A 25,604-nucleotide genomic window follows, 5' to 3' on the forward strand; every position below is an offset into this window, starting at 1 on the left:
ACCCCAGCAAAGCATGATCCAATAAATGCCTTGGTTGCAGCAGCATATCCTGCTCAATGGATTTCCTTTTAAAAAATGGCACATCTCAGATAAATCCTATTCTTCTGCGTACTAGTACATAGAGGATGTTTCCTGGACAGCATGTCAAGTCGATGACCAATTCCATTTGTTGCCAGGAATTGCTCTTTAATTTTTTATGTGCATTAGTAGTCATAATCAGCTGAGTAATTAATAAAGTAGAAAAACAAAGCTCTGCTACAATTAGTATGAATAGCAGAAAACGCAAATAAATGAATAAATGAAATTTCGAAGAGGGTGGAGAAGTGCAAACAGAGGGAATTTATCATTTAGGTGCATGTGGAACGCTGCTATCAGCTATCATGCAACTAGCACATGGATGAACGTTTATTAGGGAGAAGTAGGAATGGGAAGGAGGATTTGCACTGAATGGGAAGGAGGATTTGCACTCGGTCACAAAATGGCCTTTACTGATAAGCAGGAAACAGCTGGCAGCAGCTCAAGGTCAGATTGGGAAGGATAAACAGGTTATAGAGCAAACACCTGTCAGAGGACAACATTATGTGCACCAGATACTTGCATTCACTACTGTACACTGTAATATTCAATGCCAAAACAATGAGCAAAAAAAAAAAAAATCACATTAAGGGCCTGTTCACACCAGCAAGAATATGCTACTTATAACAAGAGCATGCTGGGGGGGGGGGGGGGGGGGGGGACTTGTATACCAGTGTTTCAATAACATATCACATTGTTTACTTTTTTTTTTCTTTAACTTTTTTTTAACCACTTGCCCTCCAGAGGATTTACCCCCCTTCCTGACCAGGCCATTTTTTGCGATATGGAGCTGCGTTACTTTAACTGACAATTGCGCGGTCATGCAACGCTGCACCCAAATGAAATGTATGTCCATTTTTCCCACAAATGGAGCTTTCTTTCAGTGGTGTTTGATCGCCTGTGCGTTTTTTATTGTTTGCGCTATAAACAAAAAAAGACTGACAATTTTGATAAAAAAACAATATTTTTGTCTTTGCTATTAAACATGTCCAGTAAAAAAAACCACAAATTTCATCATAAATTTAGGCCAAAATGTATTCTACTACATGTCTTTGCTAAAAAAAATCCCAATACATGTAAATTTATTGGTTTACGTGAAAGTTATAGTGTCTATAAATGGTGGTATCTATACTGGAATTTGTAATTTTTTTTATACCAGTAATGGCGGAGATTAGCGACTTATAGCGGGACTGCGGCGGGCATTCTGACACTGGGGGGAACTGACTTGGTGTCATTGACATCTCCAGTGACACCAATACAGTGACCACTGCTAATAAAAAGCACTGACACTGTTATGACACTGGGCAGGAAGGGGTTAACATCTGGGGCAATCAAAGGGTTAACTCTGTGCTGTTTTACTGTGGGCTGTGTCTGTGTTTCACTTTGTCAACACAGTGCTTTGTATTGCTTTGCTATGCAGAATAATACAAAGCAGTGTGCTGGAGCTGACAGGGGAGAGATCTGTATTGTTTACATACAGACCTCTCCCCCGTCAGTGATACTTAGCAATCGCCGGGTGCCAGCGGGGAATCACCGGCCGGGACCTGGTGATCGACAGCTGAGGCCACCAATGGCCTACCCGGCCTGGAAATGCAAAATCACATATATATATATATATACACGTGATTGTGTGCAGTATTTCTACTACAGGGCGGCGGGAAAGCGGTTATTGCTAACAAAAAACAATACATTATGTGGCATGTTGCTTTATCCAAACTTCAACGATCCACATTTTCTGCAAGTACAGAAAAGTATCTATTGATCCTGCCAGAGATCCAGTGTTTTGGTTTAACTTCCTATTCACTAAACCTAAATCTCAAATGTAGTGCTACCCCAGCAGGAGCCGCTTGGTAATTTGATTTCTCTGTTCTGTGCTTCGACTCCAAAAACAACCCCACCCCGCTGACACACCTGATTGAGTGAAAGTTACGGCAAGCAGTTATAGAAACACGAGCGTAGGTACCTTTAGAGCCCATTCATACTTATACAACTTGTCATGCGACTTTAGGGTCCACAGTCGCATGACAAGTGCCCCCCCCCCCCATTTCCCAATGGGTACCATTCATATATGTGCAACTTCAAGTCACAGCGACTTTAAAGTATTTCCTGCACTATTTGGTCCAACTTTCATGCGACTTGAGGGACATGGACTTCAATGTAAACACTCCAAAGTTGCATGAAAGTCGTACCTGAATATTGTACATGCCATTTGATTGCGACTTGTGTGCAACTTTGTACATCAGAAACAATTATGCTTTGGTCAAAGCCAAAGTCGCACTCATCCAAAGTCGCATCAAATGTGCGTCAAGTCGCACTGTAAAGTCGCAATGAAAATCGCAGGATTTTGAAGTCACATGAGTGTGAATGGACCCTTAACTCAGCTTCAAATTATCTTCAGGAGTTAGACACAAGACCGTTTAGTGGTAAATAAACTCAATGGGGTGGATTTACTAAAGGCATATAGACTGTGCACCTTCCAGGTGCAGTTGTACTCTATTTTCCCAGAGCTTAGTAAATGTGGTAAAGCTCTGCTGACTTCCATCATCCAATGATGTGCAGGCAAAAATGCTGTTTTTTATTTTCCTTGCACCTGATTGGGTAGTCTTTACAAAGTGAAGCTTTTCTGTATTTACCTTAAGGAAAATGAGTGCAACTGCAATTGCAAAGTGCACAGTCTATATGCCTTGTATTGGTACGGGTTAGAATAAATAGTGGTTTGAGCATATATAAAGAACACAGAAATAGGTTCAGACACAGTCCACTAGACAGTATAATCACTACAGTACAGTTAGTCTGGCTGGAAAAAGACAAAAGTCCATCCAGTTCAACCATTAAAAAAAAAAAAAGTGATAATCCTATATCCGCAGTTGATTCAGAGGAAGGCAAATAAACCCAGCAAATCACGATCCAATTTTCTCTTACAGGAAAAAAAATTCCTTCTTGATCCCCCGAGAGGCAATCGGATGTTCCCTGGATCAACTTTACCTATAAATGTAAGTATCCAGTTATAGTCTGTGTATCTAAGAATCCAGGCCTTTTTTAAAGCAATCTACTGAGCGGACAGAACCAACTCCTAAGGGAGTCTATTCCACATTTTTACAGCTCTTACTGTGAAGAAACCTTTCCGTGTTTGGAGATTAAATTTCTTTTCCTCCAGATGTAAAGCGTGCCCCCTTGTCCTCTGTGATGACCTCAGGGTGAATAGCTCTACATGGAGTTCACTATATGAACCGCCGATGTATTTATACATGTTGATTATGTCCCCCCTTAATCTCCTCTTCTCAAGAGGAGCCCAGGTAACTTAAAACCCAGGACCCTGCATTCACTATATCTGGTCTCCCACAGTACACACAACATGGAAGTACAATTATTTTAGTAAATATAAACTGCTAAATACCTTTTCTCATCAGCAGTTAGAGCAGTCTTGTTACTTCTATCAGTGTTCAACTGGTTAAAGCCTGTAGGAGGAGTTTTCTTTCTGCTCTAGGAGGATGCAGAACCCCTGACCTCTGTCTGGACAGTGCTGATTGGCCCTGTGCTGATCACATGCACTCTCCCAAGAAAAAAAAAACCTCTCTAGCAATACACACCAAAATGACCATGTGCAGAGTGTCTCCACACGATATGTCTTATCAGGAGGCAAGAGGGGGACACTGGAAGAATGGGAGGATCAGAGAAGTCAGAATCAAACAGCATTTTTATGGAGGATTAACCCCTTAGGTTCCACAATGAGTATAACAAGCATGCTCTACTGCATATACAGACTGATTTTGCTGTTGTGGGGTTAGTAACACTTTAAAATAGAGTTCCATACCACTAGCCTGGGATTAACTCATGAATCAGCAAAACCAGCAATAAACAATGCATATAAGCCAGGGTTGCGCCAATACGTTTTTTTTAAATCGGTGAGTACCGATACTTGTGCTCAAGTACTTGCTGACTACCAATACCTTTGTGGTGCAATTTGAGCCCATACAATATTATTGTTTCAAATCGCACTGCAAAAAATTGCATGTGATTTGCACAGGAATGTGGTACGATACCTGTCCCAATCTCACGCAATTTCCCTGCAGGTGCGGTGCGATTTGAGCCATACAAAATGAACAGCTCAAATTGCACTGCAAAGCGCACCACACCCACAGGGAAACTGCATGTGGTTCAGACATGAATCACGCAGCATTCCTGTTCAAATCACATGCGATTCTTTGCACTGCAATCTGAGCCATTCATTTTGCATGGGCTCAGATTTCTCTGCAAACATATCAGTTTCAGGCCATTTGTACGAGTAAGGGTGCTTGTGCAAATGCTTAGTATCGGCACAGCGAGGACAAACGTTCTGCTAACAGAAATCTGGGAATTCACCTAACTTTCTACATTTTTTCAGCTTCCCATTTCATCTCGAATGCAGAACATGAAGTAAAATATACCCAGCAGGACACAGGCAGAAAAAGTGTATTGACTTGAGTTTTAACCTTTATTCTTTCCAGAACTAAAAAAATAGTTTTGGTTATACATATGTATACTTGAAGTAAAAATGATTCTGAGCCACAGAACTGAATCAGTAGGCAATCGGTGACTTTCCTGCATGTGCAGTATGGCAGATGTGTGTAAATCAGCCTTTCTCAACCAGGGTGCCCAGGCACCTTGGGGTGCCTTGAGGTTTCTACATACAGGGGTGCCTTGGCAAAATGTCTAAAATTTGCCCAAAATGTGTATACAAGCCAGCCTTTAAGTTACACAAAGCCACAGGTTTTCATTTTGCACCATTACGAACTTCTAGCCGCCGGCATCCTGACAACCAATGACACCATCAGTTGATAAGGAGGATGTCAGCTGCCTGCACAGCATCCTGGTTTGACCCTCCCCTGCCCTTCTCCATCAGTGCTGGGGTCACATTAGCTCAGTGATGGATAAAAGCTGAGGGAGAAGAGAAACATTGGAATACTAGTCAGTACCAGTGTGCAAAAGTGTATTTCCTTTGGAAGAATAAATCACCTCTAATGTTGGGTGTCCTACATCTGTGGATGTTGCTATTAGAATAGTTTTTCACATTTTAGAATGGGGTGCCTCAAGACTCTCCATAATTATAAAGGGTGCCTCAAGACTGTCCATAATTAAAAAGGGTGCCTCAAGACTGTCCATAATTAAAAAGGGTGCCTCAAGACTGTCCATAATTATAAAGGGTGCCTGAAGACTGTCCATAATTATAAAGGGTGCCTGAAGACTGTCCATAATTATAAAGGGTGCCTGAAGACTGTCCATAATTATAAAGGGTGCCTCAGGACTGTCCATAATTATAAAAGTTGTCTCAGGACTGTCCATAATTATAAAGGGTGCCTCAAAACTGTCCATAATTATAAAGGGTGCCTCAGGACTGTCCATAATTATAAAGGGTGCCTCAGGACTGTCCATAATTATAAAGGGTGCCTGAAGACTGTCCATAATTATAAAGGGTGCCTCAGGACTGTCCATAATTATAAAGGATGCCTCAGGACTGTCCATAATTATAAAGGATGCCTCAGGACTGTCCATAATTATAAAGGGTGCCTTGACTGAAAAAAGGTTGAGAAATACTGGTGTAAATCACAAGACTGGCTTAAAGTGGACCTTCTCCCAAGAGGGCATGTTGTCCTGCCCTGCCTCTTCCCCTCTTCCTCTCGTACATATGGAATTTTTATTTTTCTTACTGTTTTATTTGTGCTGCCATGCAGCACTTGTGCAACTCTCACCTAATGGAGAATCTCTCTATGCCCCCTGAGCATGCGCAGATGTGCCACAGAGCTTGGGTACGGAGAGAGCCCTGCGGCACATATACACATGTGTTGGGTTTCCTGGTCATCCCAGCACATGCAGGGTTTTCCCGCACATGCGCATTGACTGCTACTAGGAAAGTCCGAAACCTGTAGCGCTAACTCCCACTGATTTTGTCCCAGGTTCTTTTCCGACTAGTGTAGCCGCAGTCAGGCAGACAGCTTTATCCACTCCTCTAGCTCAGTAAACAGTCTAGGGCAGGGTTTCTCAACCCTAGGGTTCCTGCAGAGGTTGCCAGGGGTTCCTTGAGCAATGTGCAATTTTTGCCTCTCAGGTAAGGTCCCACTGACACCATTGATCTTTTTAGCAATCTGTAAGAAGGTAATTCTTCCTAATGACCACAAGTGTAAGGAGCATTCTTACCTCTGACTATCACACTAATGTATCATGAGTTGTAGACTATACGGAATCACATGTAAAGTGATTATGAGCTAGAAGAGTGATAGGTCAGATTTATGGTCAGCTGCGGCAAGAATCCTATAAAGTCCTGGCTGTATTTACACATGGATGTGGATAGTTGTGGCAGCTCAGCTCTATCCTACAAAAGAATAACAGACTGACAGAGGCAGTAGCATTTAAGTGTAATTACACATGGAGCAAATACCTGTGGTTGGGCACAAACAGGGGCGGACTGACCATTTGGAAACTCGGGCACCGCCCGAGGGCTGGGGGTCAGTAGGGGGCCCCATGAGATGCCCCTGGTACCTTTTTCATAGTCTTTTTTGAGTTTGGGCAAGGACACATGGGCCCCATGATCCCATATTGCCTGGGGGCCCCATGAGTTGTCAGTCCGCCCCTGGGCACAAATGATCTCCACGGAAGCACACTGTTTGTATCCAGGGGCTACCATCTGTCCCTAATCCCAAGTAATTGCTTCATGTGTATTTACATGTAGACATCTGTGGCCACTGTCAGCCTGTCATTATTTTGTACAGGCCGAGCAGCTACAACTATCTGCATCCACCTGGGAATGCAGCTGCAGGAATACGCAGGACCCTTGCTGCAGCTGGCACTAAAATCCAGGCTGAATCTAATATAGACATGGTATCACTGGTTTAGCTCAAATCCTAACTGGTGGGCAATAAAAAAAAATGTGAACCCAACATTTCATATTCCTGATATATGCCTGCTGTACCATGTACTTGTATAAGAAAGTATCCTGTTTTATTTGTATTACTTCCTTTGTGTGAAATCTCTGGTGTTCCAGCCAGTCCTTCTGCTTTCCTATTAAAAACTGACCACACTATGCAGGAAAGCACAGCATGGTCAGTTCGCTAGCTGTGCTGGGAACTCAACCTGCTCACCTCCAATGATCAGATTTGTCCTGACATGCCCTTTGCACAGCCAATCACTGGGAAGATATGTGCCTGATGTTTCTCCTCCCCCAGCTCTTATGCAGCTGAGAACAAGAGGAAAAAGGGAAAGGTATTTATAATATTTTTCTATATCTAAACACACATTTTACCTTTCATTTCTATTTTAAACTGAATAGGTTTTTTTCTTTACAAGGTGAGGGTTTACAATCACTTTAAACCCTTTTTGGATCTAAAATAGGAATTTATTTTGCCGAATTCCATATTTTTCTGTTTCTGTTCAGGTTAGACATGCAGTCTCCAGGGATTTTGGGGCCATATTATCTGTGCTTGCATAGAATCATTTGACTGTCACTTCTTGTTAGAGCAAATGATTTTGGAATTCTACTCAGCGTTCTTTAACCCTATGGCATGAGCCCAGGCTTGTAAGAGAACGATTATGTGGGAGGCCAACTGGGTCCTACTGATGATGAGACCTGGAAAGAGGTTCTAACCAGTCACCGATTAGTCTCCCTGAAACCTACTGATAAGCTCACCCATTCATTTATATCTTGTTGTACCCATTTTGTATTAATTTGTATTAATGTGCATAAAGAAGCCAAGGAAAGATGGAAAAATCTCCAAAAGGCATCAAATTACAGATTAGACATTCTTATAATATGTCAACAAAAGTTAGATTTTATTTCCATCATTTACACTTTCAAAATAACAGAAAACAAAAAAATGGCGTCTGCAAAAGTTTGGGCACCCTGCAGAATTTATAGCATGCACTGCCCCCTTTGCAAAGCTGAGACCTGCCAGTGTCATGGATTGTTCTCAATCATTGTCTGGGAACACCAGGTGATGTCAATCTCAAAGGTTTTAAATGCCCAGACTCATCTGACCTTGCCCCAACAATCAGCACCATGGGTTCTTCTAAGCAGTTGTCTAGAAAACTGAAACTGAAAATAGTTGACGCTCACAAAGCTGGAGAAGGCTATAAGAAGATAGCAAAGCGTTTTCAGATGTCAATATCCTCTGTTCGGAATGTAATTAAGAAATGGCAGTCATCAGGAACAGTGGAAGTTAAAGCAACATCTGGAAGACCAAGAAAAATATCAGACAGGACAGCTCGCAGGATTGTGAGAAAAACAATTCAAAACCCACGTTTGACTGCATGATCCCTCCAGAAAGATCTGGCAGACACTGGAGTTGTGGTACACTATTCCACTATAAAGAGATACTTGTACAAATATGGTCTTCATGGAAGAGTCATCAGAACAAAACCTCTTCTATGTCCTCACCACAAAAATCATCGTTTGAACTTTGCAAATGAACATATAGACAAGCCTGATGCATTTTGGAAACAAGTTCTGTGGACCAATGAGGTTAAAATTGAACTTTTTGGCTGGAATGAGCAAAGGTACGTTTGGAGAAGAATGGGCACAGAATTTAATGAAAAGAACCTCTGTCCAACGGTTAAGCATGGGGTTGGATCAATCATGCTTTGGGGTTGTGTTGCAGCCAGTGGCACAGGGAACATCTCACGAGTAGAAGGAAAAATGGATTCAATAAAATTTCAGCAAATTTTGGATGGTAATTTGATGCCATTTGTGAAAAAGCTGAAGTTAAAGAGAGGATGGCTTCTACAAATGGATAATGATCGTAAACACACCTCGAAATCCACGGGGGATTACATCAAGAGGCGTAAACTGAAGGTTTTGCCATGGCCTTCACAATCTCCTGACCTCAACATAATTGAAAATCTATGGATAGACCTTAAAAGAGCAGTGCGTGACAGACAGCCCAGAAATCTCAAAGAACTGGAAGACTTTTGTAAGGAAGAATGGGCAAAGATACCTCAAACAAGAATTGAAAGACTCTTGGCTGGCTACAAAAAGCGTTTACAAGCTGTGATACTTGCCAAAGTGGGCAGTACAAGATATTAACTCTGCAGGGTGCCCAAACTTTTGCAGACGCCATTTTTTTGTTTTCTGTTATTTTGAAAGTGTAAATGATGGAAATAAAATCTAACTTTTGTTGACACATTATAAGAATGTCTAATCTGTAATTTGATGCCTTTTGGAGATTTTTCCATCTTTCCTTGGCTTCTTTATGCACATTAATACAAATTTTTAGCTGGGGTGCCCAAACTTTCGATCCCCACTGTACTAGTACTCATTTGTGATCTGTGATGTCTCAGGGTACTACTACATTCCAAATATCCCTCTATTTGAGATGGCACCCAACATTTTTGGTTTGGGTTTTCATAGCTTCTCAAGCAATTATATGGGCTTTGCGATATTATATTGCACTTATTCCTGTGAACAGTCTGTGATTATGCCTCTCATTCCATTTGTCTTCAGCAATCTGAAAACTTGACAATTGTCAATATAATACAATCCTTCTGTATATGTCTTATTGCAAAGACCTTGTCTTATCTATTTCTTTGAATTAATACGCACATCATAGGTGCATGTCTTTGTCAGCACTGATCTTACTTATTTTAAAGGGTAACTCTACTTTAACGGGGAAAAAAAATATAGCATATACAACCGCGATACAAGTCATATTGTAATTGAATGTTATTAAAAATTACCTTTCCTTTTTAATTTGCAGCTCTGTCATTTTCTGTAAAATGCAATTCAATATGGCAACCCAGAGTTGTTCTGTACACAGATGGTATACAGAACACCCTCCAGAAACATCATTTTCTGCTTGTATAATTAGCTCACTGATTCAACCAGAAGTCTGCACTAAGATAAGTCAGATTTCAGTCATCCCCTGCAACAAAAATGTCATTTTTGGTAAGATATTCCCAATAGAAAATGATGTGTGCATGAAAGGATGCAGGGTCTGCATGAAAGGATGCAGACCCTGCAGTTTTCCTTGACAGAGTCCTGTAAGTGCAGCAGCTTATTGATAATTATGAAACCACTCCCATTAGATTCAGTTTCTACACAGACAAACAGCTCTTTCTTCAGAATAACAAAAGGTAGGAATCTGCAACAAAGTTTGTTAAAATCCCTGCAATGTACATAGATCACCCAGAGGGGTATACTGTTTTGTCAACAAAAGTGGAGTTACTCTTTAAGTCTATTTCAATACTAATAAAAACTCTTTTGTGTTAAAAAAAAAATCCATGTAAATAAGGCAATAAACATGAACAGTCAGAAAAGAGTGGCACGGTAAGAATTTGCTGCTTATTTCGGAGGATAACATAAGCAATAGAACAGGTTTTACAATTGTCTGATTATTGCTTCCCCTGATAAATGGACAGCATCTCTCTGTATCCAAGAATTCAGATTGTTCCCAAACTTTGCTGAGACTGTAGGTTTTTACATGCATTGTCCAGCCCAAGGGGAGGAGTTTACAGTGCTGACGTCATGCCGCTGCACGATTCCAGGTCGGCAATGGCTGTTTATGTAAGCTGACATCTCTTTGCTATATGTATTTTTTATTCTCTTGGTGTTTAATAAATACTACACTACTGGAAGTTTATTTCCTCCTGGCGAGCTTTATTTTACTACAGCCTGGCCAGACAGAATGACACCTATTTACAGAATCTCATGTCAAGATACATGTGCTTCTGCTTAGCCCATTTGCCATGGCGCCTCCTGGCCCTTTAAGAGTTTCAGAAGCTGGGCAGGGTTTTAGGGTCATGTGACCGTCGTATTTCGCTGTCACGGCGGTCACATGATCGGAAAAGGTCTTGATTGCAAGGGGAGATCGGGAACTTTCCGTGGGTCACGGACATATGTGCTGGGAGAGCGCAGGGTGTGCGCTCTCAGCACATATGTATTTTCTAATGGCACGCAAATATGCAGCCGCTTGGCGTCAAGGCCTAGAAGCCAAGAGGCCGCATATTTGCGTGCGCTTGGCGTCTAGAGGTTAAACATATGGGCATTTATGCTGTTGTAGTGGCAGCCATCATTTCTGGTAAGTTTTCAATTCACTGGCAGACAGTGATGGCAATTTTGATTGGAGTTGTTTTGCTGCAAGCAAGAGCACTTTATGGTGGTGGATGGATATTATTTTTAACATATTATTTTAACCACTTGAGCTCCTGAGGATTTACCCCCCTTAATGACTAGGCCTCTTTTTGCTACTCGGCGCTGCACTAATTCAACTGATAATTGCGCGGTCATGCAATGCTGCACCCAAACGAAATTTACGTCCTTTTTTCACACAAATAGAGCTTTCATTCGGTGTAATTTGATCACCTGTGCGCTTTTTATTTTTCACGCTATAAACAAAAAAAGGCCAATAATTTTGAAGAAAAACAATATTTTTTATTTTTAGCTATAAAAAATATATAGTAAACTCAAAGTTGGTTATAAATTTAGGCCAAAATGTATTCTGCTACATGTTTTTGGTAAAAAAAAATCCCAATAAGTGTATATTGATTGCTTTTTGTGGAAGTTATAGCGTCTACAAACTATGGTAAAAATACTGCAATTTACGCCACTTTTCTGCTATACAGCGCTGCGCTAGTTTAATGGACAATTGCGCAATCATGCAATATGGTACATAAATGAAATTTACATCCTTTTTTCCCCACAAATTGAGCTTTCTTTCGGTGGTATTTGATTGCCTGTGCGGTTTTTATTTTTTGCGCTATAAAAAAAAAAGGCTGAGGGAAAAAAAACAATATTTTGGACTTTTTGCTATAAAACATGTCCAGTAAAAAAAAATGCAAAAATCAAATTTAGTCATAAATTTCTGCCAAAATGCATTCTGCGACATCTTTGCTAAAAAAAAACCCAATACGTGTAAATTAACTGGTTTACGTGAAAGTTATAGCGTTTACAAATGGTGGGAAAGATACTGGGATTTTTAGGGGTTTTTTTATACTAATAATGGCGGTGATCAGCGAATTATGGCGGCGATCAAGGACTTATGGCAGCAACCAGCGACTTATAGCGGGACTGCGGCGGACATTTTGACATTGGGGGGTACTGACTTGGGGTCACTGACATCCCCAAAAACACTTAATACAGTGATCAGTGCAAAAAAAAAAAAACTGACACTGTACTAATGGCAATGGGGAGGAAGGGGTTAACTTTATTTTGCAGGGAAGGGTTATAGGAGTGAGGGGAGTGTTTTACTAGGGGGCGGGGGTGTGTACTGGGCAGGACAAGGCTGATCGAGAAAGAGAAACTGTTCTTTCTCGATCAGCTTATCCTTGAGCTGAGAAGGAAGTGACAGACAGCACAGCTACTGCAGCTGTGCTCTCTGTCACTGTTTGCCGCCGATCGCCGGGACATAGTCGCTAAGGAGCGGCTGTGACCCGGCGACTGACATCTGCGGCGGTGATCCGCGGGACAAATAGGGTGGTGGCGCGCCTCGCACGCGCCCCCTATTTGTTTACAAAACACACGTCTTAAAACATGGTTTTGTCTGTGAGTGCCGCCCTGCCACCGTATATGTACAGTGGCTGGGTGGTATGCGTTTAAACAAATTTTTGTTTGCACTATTGATTTTTGATATCACAGACATTCATTTTGGTGCACTTTAATTTCATTATTATATATTTAGTGCTACACTTTATGTTTTCAATTATTATTTAGGTTTGTATACTACCCAGGTTGGATAAAAATCAATGATTTTTTTTTAAAAATCAAAAAAATCTGATTTTTTTAATTTAATTTGGATTTTTTTTATTTAAATCTGATTTTTTTTTTATTTAAATCGGATTTTTGGATTTAAATTGGATTTTTTTGATTTAAATCAGATTTTTTGGAATAAAATGCTTTTTGAGGAAAATATATTACCATCCAAAGGTTATTCCATCATGAAATAAAGATTAGTTTTTTAATTATGTAGAAGAAGGCTGTGTATATTTAATTTTTTTGGTAAATAAATTCCATTAATCCATTCACAATGTCATGCTCTTCCAGAGGTTTTTGTAAGATTATTGGGCAGTTTCTCTGCCTACATGATATATTCACAGATGTTTGGTTTACTTTTGCAGTTCTCAAAACTGAATTTGACTCAGCGGAGATCACATGCCTCTTCTTCACAGCAAAAATGTTATATAATGAACAAAGCTAAGAAAAAGACCTTAATCCTAACTTCTACAAACCTATGAATACAGAATCAACCCCTTCAGTGCTAAGTTTCAAGAAGTTCAGTGAATAGAATAGAAACAATATTTTTCTGATTGTTTGGAGTGGAATAGATCTGCACAAGAAGAAAGTGAAGCTAAGTGTGAGGAGGAAGGGGCTGACAATCTAAGTTTCTTAAAATATATATATTTTGTTTAGCCAAATTAGTTAACAAACATGGATGTTTGTTTAGGCAAATAACATATGCTGGAATGTTATTGTTTCAGTTGAATAAATCTATATAAATTGTTATTATTAAGGTAATGATTATTTTTCTCCTTTCTAAGTACAACAGAAAAGTTGTCCAAATATGAATGATTAACCTATTAAATTGGGGATAAAAAAACGAATATGAAAAGTTGTTATTCTAAAAATCTTCATCTACTTGCATATTAAAGTTATACCAGCAAGAATTAGTCTTTATGTAGAAAACTAGGATTTAAATCAAGCCTTACTGACTAGTGATTTAAATCGTGATTTAAATCAGTTTGATTTAAATCAAATCCACCCTGATACTACCTATTGGTGTTAGCTGCATTGCACTTTCATTCAGCGTGGATATTGTCTATTATTTTATCTGATTGTCCAGCCCTATGCCCTTCTTTATACAACAGCATTCAATAAATATCCATCATAAAAGAAGAATACATAGAAATTTCCCTTTTTTTGTTACACAATAGTTACACACACTGCCACTGTTTAATGTTTGCAGAGAAGGAAATCGAAAAGGCAGCTGTGCAGGACAAGACCTAGTAATGTGACTCAGAGCAATTAGTGCAGATGTACGTGGCGCGGCTAGGTTTTCAGTTGCTGTATGAATGTATTAGAGAGGTTTAAGGACGAGCAGTGAGGGGGGAGGGCCATCTGTTATTACACTAAAACACATCAGCTCAGTGACATGAAAATAGCTAGGAGCTCCATAGACTGGGAATTTTTAACTCTGGTCACTGGTAATGCTTTCTTTGGATGCACGGCCTGCTATACAGCATGTCTGCTATATACTGGCATTAAGATGAGCACAGGTTTTTACTTCCCAGCTGTGTATTTCCTTCAAATTTGACAACACCATGCTGTCAACAAGCAGGAACCTGGAGGGCCTCATAGCTGAAACCAAAACTGTCTGTGCTGCATCACCAAATAGCGTCACCCTTCCATGTTCCCAGGGTAGATTAAAGAAGTAGGGACAACGCTGTTTTGGCCTTACTTCTCCTATGGATCACAGGAGTGCACTTATTTCTGCACTCCTGTGACCCAATTGCAGCTGCTGCCAGTTGAAGTCATTTAGCTGGTCCACTCTCTGGAAAGTCCCCAGCTTTAGTGTTGAACCAGGGGCGGACTGACCATTTGGAAACTCGGGCACTGCCCGAGGGCCCGGGGTCAGTAGGGGGCCCCATGAGATGCCCCTGGTACCTTTTTCATAGGCTTTTTTTAGTTTGGGCAAGGACACAGGGGCCCCATGATCCCCTATTGCCCGGGGGCCCCATGAGTTGTCAGTCTGCCCCTGTGTTGAACCCAGAGGCTTGAGCTTCTTAGCATGCCACTGAGAGCTTGAGCCAGCCACTCTCACCTACTGCTTAGCCCGGTGCTCCAGTGAGCGATGGAGGGGCATGGCAAAGAGCCAATCACTGACAGTCACCTGCCCACTCTGCTCACTGACCCAGGATCCACCTAGGTGAGTATCACAGGTTTTTTTTTCTTCAAACTACTCTTTTAAAGTGTTACTAAACCTACAACTGTAAAATTAGTCTGTGTATGCAGTAAAGCATGCTAGTTATATTCATTGTGGAACCTAAGGGGTTAATCCTCTGCTGTGCCTAAAAAGGCTATGTCAGGGAAAAGAGAGAATGCCCAGGCGAACATCAATGCACCAATGCCGGGTGCCCGCCGGCTGTGCCTGTGCGCATGTGTTTGCACGCCTGCCCTTCTTTATACAACAGAATTCAATAAATATCCATTTAACCACTTCAAGTCCGGACACTTTTACCCCCTTCCTGTCCATGCCAATTTTCAGCTTTCAGTGCTATCACACTTTGAATGACAATTACGCAGTCATGCAACACTGAACCCATATGAATATTTTAGTATTTTTTTGAGACAGATAAAGCTTTATTTTGGTGGTATTTATTCACCACTGGGATTTTTATTTCTTTTTGCTCTATAAATGAAAAAGTCCAAAAATTTTGAAAAAAAGTGCTTTTCTTATAAAATTTTGCAAATAAATAATTTCATCATAAATCTTGGCCAAAATGTATTCAGTTATCTTTTTAGCAAAAAAAAAAATAACCCAAATTAGTTTATAACCAAAAATTATAATTTTTAACAAATTGTTTTACATTTTTATTTTATATTATTATTTATGTTTTTTTTTTTTTACATACTGTCACCCTAGCAGTACAGTGTCACCATGGTGACACTGTACCACTTGTGGGGGGGTGATGAAGATTGCCTGGCAGGTCTGTGGTGACAGCCGACAGGTGGGTAGCCCAGATGACCAGGATGCAGGTCAGTTGCGGATGCAGGTGAGCAGAAGCAGTGGCTGGAAGGTACCAGCAGGAACTTGGCAACTGCAGACAGCTGGTAGCAAGTGATTAGTCAAAGGCTGGAGAAGTAGTCAGACAAGGATCTATCGGGCGGATCAGGTACAAGGAGCAAGCAAGTGGGTAGTCCAAGTTCAAGCCAGAAGTCAGCAACCATAGGCAGATAGCAGAGGAACAGGCAGAGATGTAATCAAAGGGTAAGCTGGGTTGGTGCAGGCGGAGTTCAAGCGAAGTCAAGCCAGGTCAGGTTGGCAACAGACAGCAAGCAATCAGAACGTGGCAGACCAGAAGGCAAGGACTCCTAGTGCAGTAGAGGTTTAACCACTTACCGTCCGGCCAATGTATATAAACGGCCGGATGGTAGCAGTGCAGGGGTGGGTGGCCGTTTATAAACAGCTTCCCCGCCACCTGCTTGTGCGTGCTCCCTGGGAGCGTGCAGCACCGCGATCCAGTGCCTGCTGTGTCCTCCGGACACAGTGGAACACAGATTGTCGTACGGGACCTCTGTGCGAGGTCCCGATCATGTGATCACTGATTGGCCAATCAGTGATCACATGCAGAGTAGTAAGCAAGATGTCACTTCTGACATCATTGCTTACTACGTGTGAAATCTGAATGATCACAGAGGTCACATGGTACAAGGCTATTCACAATTGCCTTGTACCATGTGACAAGCTGTGACCAATCACAGCTCACACAGTATTTCTCATTGGCTGCAAGAATGCAGCCAGAAAGAAGGAGAAACTATTGCTTTTACAGCCTTTATGGGATTTCAAACGAAGTATATTTACTAAATTAATTGCATTTCCATGTTCTGTCTACTGTGGGAGACCAGATAGAGTGAATGCAGGGTCCTGGGTTTAGTAACACTTTAAATATTTTTCATAACTTTTGTATGTAGTGAAGAGTGAGTGTAGACATTTTTCATTTCTGTTTTTAAGAGACAGAAGAGACTTTAAGAGACTTTTAAGAGACACTTTAAGAGATTAAAGAGAGAAACCAACTGGAACCAAAACTGTCTGTGCTGCATCACCAACCAGAGTCACCCTTCTCTGTTACTAGGGCAGATTAACCACTTAAGGACCACCCTATAGCAGATATACTGCTACAGGGCGGCACCTGTGCACAGGATCATATATACAGTATACTGGGTCCTGGCCAGCAATTACCCGCCGGCACCCAGTGATTACCGAGCATCTGCGATGGGGGGGAGATTGTTTTGTTTACAAACAATCTTCCTCCCTGTCAGCTCGAGCACACTGCTTAGGATGGCTGTGCACAGTACAGCAATCCCGATCAGTGTGCTTACAGTGAAGAACACCCCCTCGCCCCCTAGTAAAACACTCCTAGCACACAGTTAACCCTTTGATCACCCCTCACATTAACCCCTTCCTGCCCAGTGTCATTAGTACAGTGACAGTGCTTTTTTTTAGCACTGATCACTGTATTGGTGTCACTGGGGTGTTAGTGACACCAAGTTAGTTCCCGCTAGTGTCACAATGTCCACCGCAGTCCTGCTAAAAGTTGCTGATCGGCGCCATTACTAATAGAAAGCAAAAAAAACACATTATCTATACCGTTATAAATTTTATGTAAACCAATTAATTTACACGTATTGGGATTTGTTTTAGCAAAGACATGTAGCAGAATACATTTTGGCCTAAAGTTATGACAAAATTAGATTATTTTATTTTTTTTTACTGGACATGTTTAATAGCAAAAAGTCCAAAATATTGTTTTTTTTCTCAAAACTGTCGGTCTTATTTTGCTTATAGCGCAAAAAATAAACAACACACAACTACCACCAAAAGAAAGCTCAATTTGTGGGGAAAAAATGATTTGGATGCAGCATTGCATGACTGCGCAATTGTCAGTTAAAATAATGCAACGCTGTAACGCAAACAATTGCCTGGTCATGAAGGGGGTAAATCCTCAGGAGGGCAAGTGGTTAAGAAATTAAAGAGAGAAACCAACTGGTTGCTAAAACCTAAACTGTTTTACTTTTAGTTGCTTCAAATCATGATGCCCAGTATCGTCTCCATTGAACAATGTGAAAATGCAATCTACCCAACAAAAGCGATTGAATTGCTATCCCCTACTCTGTCCACCTTTGTGCCTTGTACACATGATGAGAATATGGGATGCATGCTAGCCTCGTATTGAAAATGAATAGGTTACTAAAGTTGCAAAAACTCTTGTAAGACAGAATACAACATCCCACGAAGATGTAATGTACCGTATTGTATTGTAATGTATTCTTTCATTTTTTAGCATGCAAGGTCTTGGTCATTCAATTTTTTACAGACAAATACTGTACTGATTACATGAACATCATTCTTTCTGTTATCTTACGAGAAAAACTTTTGTGGTTGTCCCTTTTGCATGAAATGTCATGATCGGCTTTCAAAAGCTGTGTACTAACAATCAGAATATTGGAAGATCGCGCCGAAAGCGGCCAATTTTTTCATAATGTGCACTAGCCATAATGCAATCCCTGAAAGCTCATCTCTTCTGGGAGGCCTATCTAAACTCCACCTAAAAACTGTACTTCTACCTTCTCTGTCAGCTCATCCCGCACAATGAATGTCTTTTGTAACACATGCCCCTCCCCTTTAGATTGTAAGCTCTCACAAGTAAGGCCCCGCTAACCTCTTGTCTTGAATTGAATCTGTACTGTCTCCCTTTTATAAAGCACTGCACAAACTGTTGGTTGTATATAAATTCTGTATTATACAAATAAAATATACTGTATATCAACCTAATATATGCTTGGGCTGATTTGATATCTTTGGGATAACTTTTTCCAGAATAAAACTTTGTGATTTCATCGGAATCACTTTTCCTATCCAGTTCTATATACCCTGTTTTTAGAGCACAACATCACTCTCTCAATCAACATTAACTATTTTTACTCCTTATGCTGCTAGCCTTAGTATATGGATAGAAAGCTACAGAATATTACATGTACTTGCTTTAAACTTTTGCTTTGTTTCTTCATTAAATAGTGTTTTTGGTTTATGATACTCAAATACAGTTTAATTCTGCTTTAAAGTGTTACTAAACCCACCACAGTAAAATCAGTCTGTATATGCAGTAAAGCATGCTTGTTATACTCACTGTGGAACCTAAGGGGTTAATCCTCTGCATTGTGTAAAAAGGCTGTTTGATCCTGACTTCTATGATCCTCTCCTTTTTCCAGTGACCCCCTTCTTCTAATAAGACATATTGTGTGGAGTCTGCACATGCTCAGTTTGATGCGTATTGCTAGGGAGATTCTTTTTTTCTTGGGAGAGTGCATGTGATCAGCACAGGGCCAATCAGCACTGTCCAGACAGAAGTCAGGGGTTCTACATCCTCCAAGGACAAAATGAAAACTCCTTCCACAAACTTTAACCAGTGCCCGGTAGGACACTGATAGAAGTCACAAGACTGCTGTAAGGGCTGATGAGAAGATATTTAGCAGTTTATATTTACTAAAATAATTGAATTTCCATGTTCTGTGGGAGACCAGATATAGTGAATGCAGGGTCCTGGATTTATTTATGGTAATTATATAGCATTGTCAATTTACGCAGCGCTTTACATATATACTGTACATTCACCTCACTCCCTAATCCTCAAGGAGCGTACAATCTAAGGTCCCTAACTTACATTCATACATACACATACTAGGGCCAATTTAGACAGGATCCAATTAACCTGCCAGCATGTCTTCGGAGAGTGGGAGGAAACCAGAGTACCCAGAGGAAACTCACACAGGGACATGGAGAACATGGAAACTCCAGGCAGTTGGTGCCGTGGTTGGGATTCGAACCAACAACCCTAGTACTGCCAGGTGAAGTGCTAACCATTTAGCCACTGTTGCCCAGTTTAGTAACACTTTAAATATCTTTCATAACTTTTTATATGTATAGAAGAGTGAGTGTAGACATTTTTCATTTCTGTTTTAATTCCATACCATTTCTTTTTATTTGTAATCATTTATGTATTGTATGTGATTTAAAACATGGTGTAGTATTAAGGTATATTGTGAATATTTGTAAATTATAGAAAGGATAGGAAGCACTGTTTATAACGAACAAGGTGAGGTGACCTTCATGCTTTTAAAACTATATACACATTAACCCTTTCCTGGCAGATCTTTAAGAGGGTCCAAATTCTGGGAAGCAGGACAGCCCTTCTGATCACATGATCACTGTGATTGGCTTTCACACTAATCACAACATTGGGAGCCTATCCTGCCAGCTTGCAATCATAATCAGAAAATGAAAGCTGTCTTTGACAGCTCAGTCACTGTGCCGGGAGCATGCAGTGAGAGTGTTCTCAGCACAGAATCCATGGCCCCATGGGAGCATTAGTGCAGCATGCGAAAATTAAGGCCCATCTCTCTGCTGCCACATATATGCATTACATGGTCTACAAGAGGTTTATAGATAACAATAAAATGTGCTCACACACAGAAAAAAGTGGAGTAGCTTATCATGCCTAGATATAGGATCTGACAGTTGGTAGACCTGCCAGAGGCTAAAAGAATAGTGGCATCCTTAGCATTCTTGTGCCTTGGAGCCTGCTTTATATACACTCACCAGCCACTTTATTAGGTACACCTGTTCAGTTGCTTGGCAAAACAAACTGCTAATCAGCCAATCACATGGCAGCAACTCAATGCATTTAGGCATCTAGACATGGTGAAGATGGCTTGCTTAAGTTCAAACCGAGCATTAGAATTTGGGAAGAAAAGGGATTTAAGTGACTTTGAAGGTGGCATGGTTGTTGGTGTCAGATGGGCTGGTTTGAGTATTTAAAAAAACTACTGATCTACTGGGATTTTCACGTACAACCATCTCTAGGGTTTACAGAGAATGGTCCGAAAAAGAGAAAATATCCAGTGAGCGGCTGTTGTGTGGATGCAAAGGCCTTATTGTTGTCAGAGGAGAATGGGCAGCCTGGTTCAAGATGATAGAAAGGCAAGAGTAGCTCATGTCAATATGGACCAAAATCTCTTAGGAATGTTTCCAACACCTTGTTGAATCTATGCCATGAAGAATTGAGGCAGTTCTGAAGGCAAAAGGGGGTCCAACCCAGTACTAGCAAGGTGGACCAAATAATGTGGCCGGTGAGTGTATAATGTGCTTAAAACCAGCCACCTCTATATAATACCCTGTAAAAACTCTCACGCCACTGTTGTATTCTTGTGAATTCTTTTTATTGTTACCTATTAAAGTGTTTATGGTTTTTATAGCACAAAGGTCTCCTTGCCTTGTTCTCTGTCAGTACATGGACAATCCCTCCAGCTGTGAAAAGGGCCGCCTGCCCAGTGTATTTCAGGGCCTGATAGGATTACATATATTATTTATTTATTTGCTTTATAATGCAACAGTAGAAAATACAATTCCTTGACCAGGGGTGTCAAACTGGCTGCCCTCCAGCTGTTTTGAAACTACAAGTCCCATCATGCCTCTGCCTTTGGGAGTCATGCTTGCAACTGTCAATCTTACAATGTCTCATGGGACTTGTAGTTTGGCAACAGCTGGAGGACCACCAGTTTGAGACTCTTGCTTGCCTTGCACTGCATATGTTTTAAAATGGTGAGCTGTGACCCTGGTGTTCTGGAGTATAAATGGTGCCCTATTCACTACTTATTTGCATGCCCTGCACAAGCACAATGCCTGTGATCGACTCGTCATTAGACAACATGCACATAAAGTGTGGCAAAAAAATGAGAACACCTTGGGATGTCTACTTTCCTAAAAGGGGGCATTGCAGGAATGTTTTTACTGTCCTGTCACTTTTATTTGACATTGTTTAAAGTGTAACTTTTATTTGGTAATATATATATATATATGTGTATTTGGGTGTAGTAATGAAGAGGCATATACAGGCTGGTGCAGCTGATCAAGTATTGAAATAGGGTCGTAGTTTGTGTAATAAAACTAAGTGAGAAGAAGAGTCAATGATTTTTTTTAATTTGCTGAACTCCTAACCCTTGTCCTGTTTATTCACTGTCAGACTGGCCACAGAACACGCTGCAGAGGAAGCCGCCTACAACCTCTCACACTGTACTACAGAACACGCTGCAGAGGAAGCTGTCTACGACCTCTCACACTGTACTACAGAACACGCTCCAGAGACAGTCGTCTGCGACCTCTCACACTGTACTACAGAACACGCTGCAGAGACAGTCGTCTGCGACCTCTCACACTGTACTACAGAACACGCTGCAGAGACAGCCGTCTGCGACCTCTCACACTGTACTACAGAACACGCTCCAGAGACAGCCGTCTGCGACCTCTCACACTGTACTACAGAACACGCTCCAGAGACAGCCGTCTGCGACCTCTCACACTGTACTACAGAACACGCTCCAGAGACAGCCGTCTGCGACCTCTCACACTGTACTACAGAACACGCTCCAGAGACAGCCGTCTGCGACCTCTCACACTGTACTACAGAACACGCTCCAGAGACAGCCGTCTGCGACCTCTCACACTGTACTACAGAACACTCTCCAGAGACAGCCGTCTGCGACCTCTCACACTGTACTACAGAACACGCTCCAGAGACAGCCGTCTGCGACCTCTCACACTGTACTACAGAACACGCTCCAGAGACAGCCGTCTGCGACCTCTCACACTGTACTACAGAACACGCTCCAGAGACAGCCGTCTGCGACCTCTCACACTGTACTACAGAACACGCTCCAGAGACAGCCGTCTGCGACCTCTCACACTGTACGACAGAACACGCTCCAGAGACAGCCGTCTGCGACCTCTCACACTGTACTACAGAACACGCTCCAGAGACAGCCGTCTGCGACCTCTCACACTGTACTACAGAACACGCTCCAGAGACAGCCGTCTACGACCTCTCACACTGTACTACAGAACACTCATCAGCGGGGGCCATCTACGATCTCTCACACTGTACTACAGAACACTCATCAGCGGGGGGCCATCTACGATCTCTCACACTGTACTACAGAACACTCATCAGCGGGGGGCCATCTACGATCTCTCACACTGTACTACAGAACACTCATCAGTGGGGGGGTCATCTACTACCTCTCACACTGTACTATAGAACACGGATGAGTGAGGGGCCATCTACGACCTCTGACACTGTACTACAGAACACTCATCAGTGGGGGGTCGTCTACGAACTCTCTCACTGTACTACAGAACACTCAGTGGGGGGCCATCTACGACCTCTCACACTGTACTACAGAACACTCATCAGTGGGGGGGTCATCTATGACCTCTCACACTGTACTACAGAACACGGATGAGTGAGGGGTCATCTATGATCTCTCACACTGTACTACAGAACACTCATCAGTGAGGGGTCATCTTCGACCTCTCACACTGTACTACAGAACACTCATCAGTGGGGGGGTCATCTACGACCTCTCACACTGTACTACAGAACACGGATGAGTGAGGGGTCATCTACGACCTCTGACACTGTACTACAGAAAACTCATCAGTGGGGGGTCATCTACTACCTCTCACACTGTACTACAGAACGCTCATCAGTGCTGGGTCATCTATGACCTCTCACACTGTACTACAGATCACGAATGAGTGAGGGGCAATCTACGACCTCTCACACTGTACTACAGAACACTCATCAGTGCAGGGTCATCTACGACCTCTCACACTGTACTAGAGAACACTCATCAGTGGGGGGTCATCTACTACCTCTCACACTGTACTACAGAATACTCATCAGTGCTGGGTCATCTACGACCTCTCACACTGTACTACAGATCACGAATGAGTGGGGGGCAATCTACGACCTCTCACACTGTACTACAGAACACTCATCAGTGCAGGGTCATCTACGACCTCTCACACTGTAGTACACTACAGAACACTCATCAGAGGGGGGGTCATCTACGACCTCTCACACTGTACTACAGAACACTCATCAGTGGGGGGGTCATTTATGACCTCTCACACTGTAATACAGATCACGTACCAGTGGAGCTGTCTGAACTCTCCCATTGTACTCTGACACATGAATGCAATGGGCTTGATTTATTAAAGGTAAATAGGCTGTTCGCTTTGCAAGGGAATTTTCTCCAGAGCTTAGTGAATGAAGTGACTTCCATCATTCCTTGCACTTGGAAGTGGAAAGAATGTGATTTGTCCTGTAGCTGCATGTAGAGAATACACAATAAGGATTAGAGGATGTGACATACAAGCGTACTATGTCCTGGAATGTCATCGGATCACTGTCCGGGTCATGGCAGACTCTGTCCCGACAATCAGCTTTCCTTCTGACGTTGTGGTGTACGAATGAAGAATCGGCACTCTCTTACCTGATCTCCAGATCGTCTAACATCTCCAGCAGGTGACAAGAGCGCGCGGCCATAGACATAGAGCGACAGAACTTGCCCCCGTTGGGCCCCTCGCTGGCCTTGGCTTGGATCTTAGCTTGAGCCATGTCTGCCGTGGTAATGAATGGGTAAAGTGACAGGATAAAGCAGCACTCAGGATCTTTCTAGACACATCCTCAGACACTTAGGAAGGACTGATGGAACATTTCCTAACAAGGTCTTGGGCGGATCCCGCTCCTCTAATATTCTCCCAGCCCCCAGCCTGCACTCTGTATACATGGCTCTTCTACTGCTACACGTGTGTCACTGCTGGAGCAAATGACCATGTCCCCGTTACCCTGCAAAGGATAGAATGTCACGAATCGAGTACTACTTGGCTCTAACAAACAAAACACAAAGAAAAAGAAAGAATTCTTTTAATCTATAACTAACCATACACAATACAATCCTTTAGATGTATCATCAGCTGTAAAGTGTAAGGGCCTGCATGATTTGATACTAAATGAATGAATGTTTTAGGTTTGCCCTTATATAACAATGTAAAGCTGGTCATATACTATACAATCTGAAATGTGCAATTCCTGTACAATTTCTTTTAGATGTACCAAAACTAATAATTAGAGGACAAATCTAAACATCTCAATCAATTTGTATCAAATCAGGCAGGCCCTTGCACTACTGAAAGTAGATCTGAAGAAGATTGCACAATCTGAATATATAGTATATGGTCACCTTAAAGGAAATTGTACAGAGATAATACAATCAGATTGAATAGTGTACGACCAACCTAATGCAGCTAGCAGTATCTAGTTGGCATAGAAAGCTTTGATCTGTGTTGGCTGTTGTGAAATCAAAGCCTCCAACTGTACAGTATACTGGATTGGTTAGAAACTCATTAAGGCTGAATTTACACATCCGCAGTGAGATCGCTTTTCAGAATTGTATGGCAATCAGTGCAGTGGCAATCCGCAGTAAGATCGCTTTTCAGAAGTGTATGGCAGGCAGTGCAGTGGCAATCCGCAGTGAGATCGCTTTTCAGAGGTGTTTGGCAGGCAGTGCAGTGGCAATCCGCAGTGAGATCGCTTTTCAGAAGTGTATGGCAGGCAGTGCAGTGGAAATCCGCAGTGAGAACGCTTTTCAGAGGTGTTTGGCAGGCAGTGCAGTGGCAATCCTCAGTGAGATCGCTTTTCAGAAGTGTTTGGCAGGCAGAGCAGTGGCAATCCGCAGTGAGATCACTTTTCAGAAGTGTTTGGCAGGCAGCGCAGTGTCAACATGTTGCCTCCTAACCATCTGTATTACCATGCCACAACCATGTTCATTGCACACACATGCGGGGCAGTTGTGGTGCGGCCCCATTAGTTTGAAAAGGTCGCATTCATCAGCTGTATTGTATGATGCAGGGATAGTTTTTGCAACGTCTGCAAAGCAACGAATCAAGGAAGCA

At 41.9% G+C, this 25,604-nt stretch overlaps 1 protein-coding gene across 1 annotated transcript in view; it reads right to left on the reverse strand.

The window, feature by feature from the left end:
- BAG2 (BAG cochaperone 2) overlaps window positions 1–24,393 on the reverse strand; it is a 41,637-nt gene extending 17,244 nt beyond the window's left edge. Inside the window, exon 1 of the mRNA XM_089694125.1 lies at window positions 24,143–24,393. Within this exon, the coding sequence (XP_089550251.1) occupies window positions 24,143–24,267 (125 nt within the window). The 5' untranslated portion in view covers window positions 24,268–24,393. The remainder of the gene's footprint in view (window positions 1–24,142) is intronic.
- Window positions 24,394–25,604: the final 1,211 nt, after the last annotated feature.

Source organism: Staurois parvus, unplaced genomic scaffold (genome assembly GCF_062004578.1).
Source record: "Staurois parvus isolate SC_StPar_1 unplaced genomic scaffold, SC_StPar_1.0 ptg000652l, whole genome shotgun sequence".
In the NCBI taxonomy this organism is placed as follows: Eukaryota; Metazoa; Chordata; class Amphibia; order Anura; family Ranidae; genus Staurois; species Staurois parvus.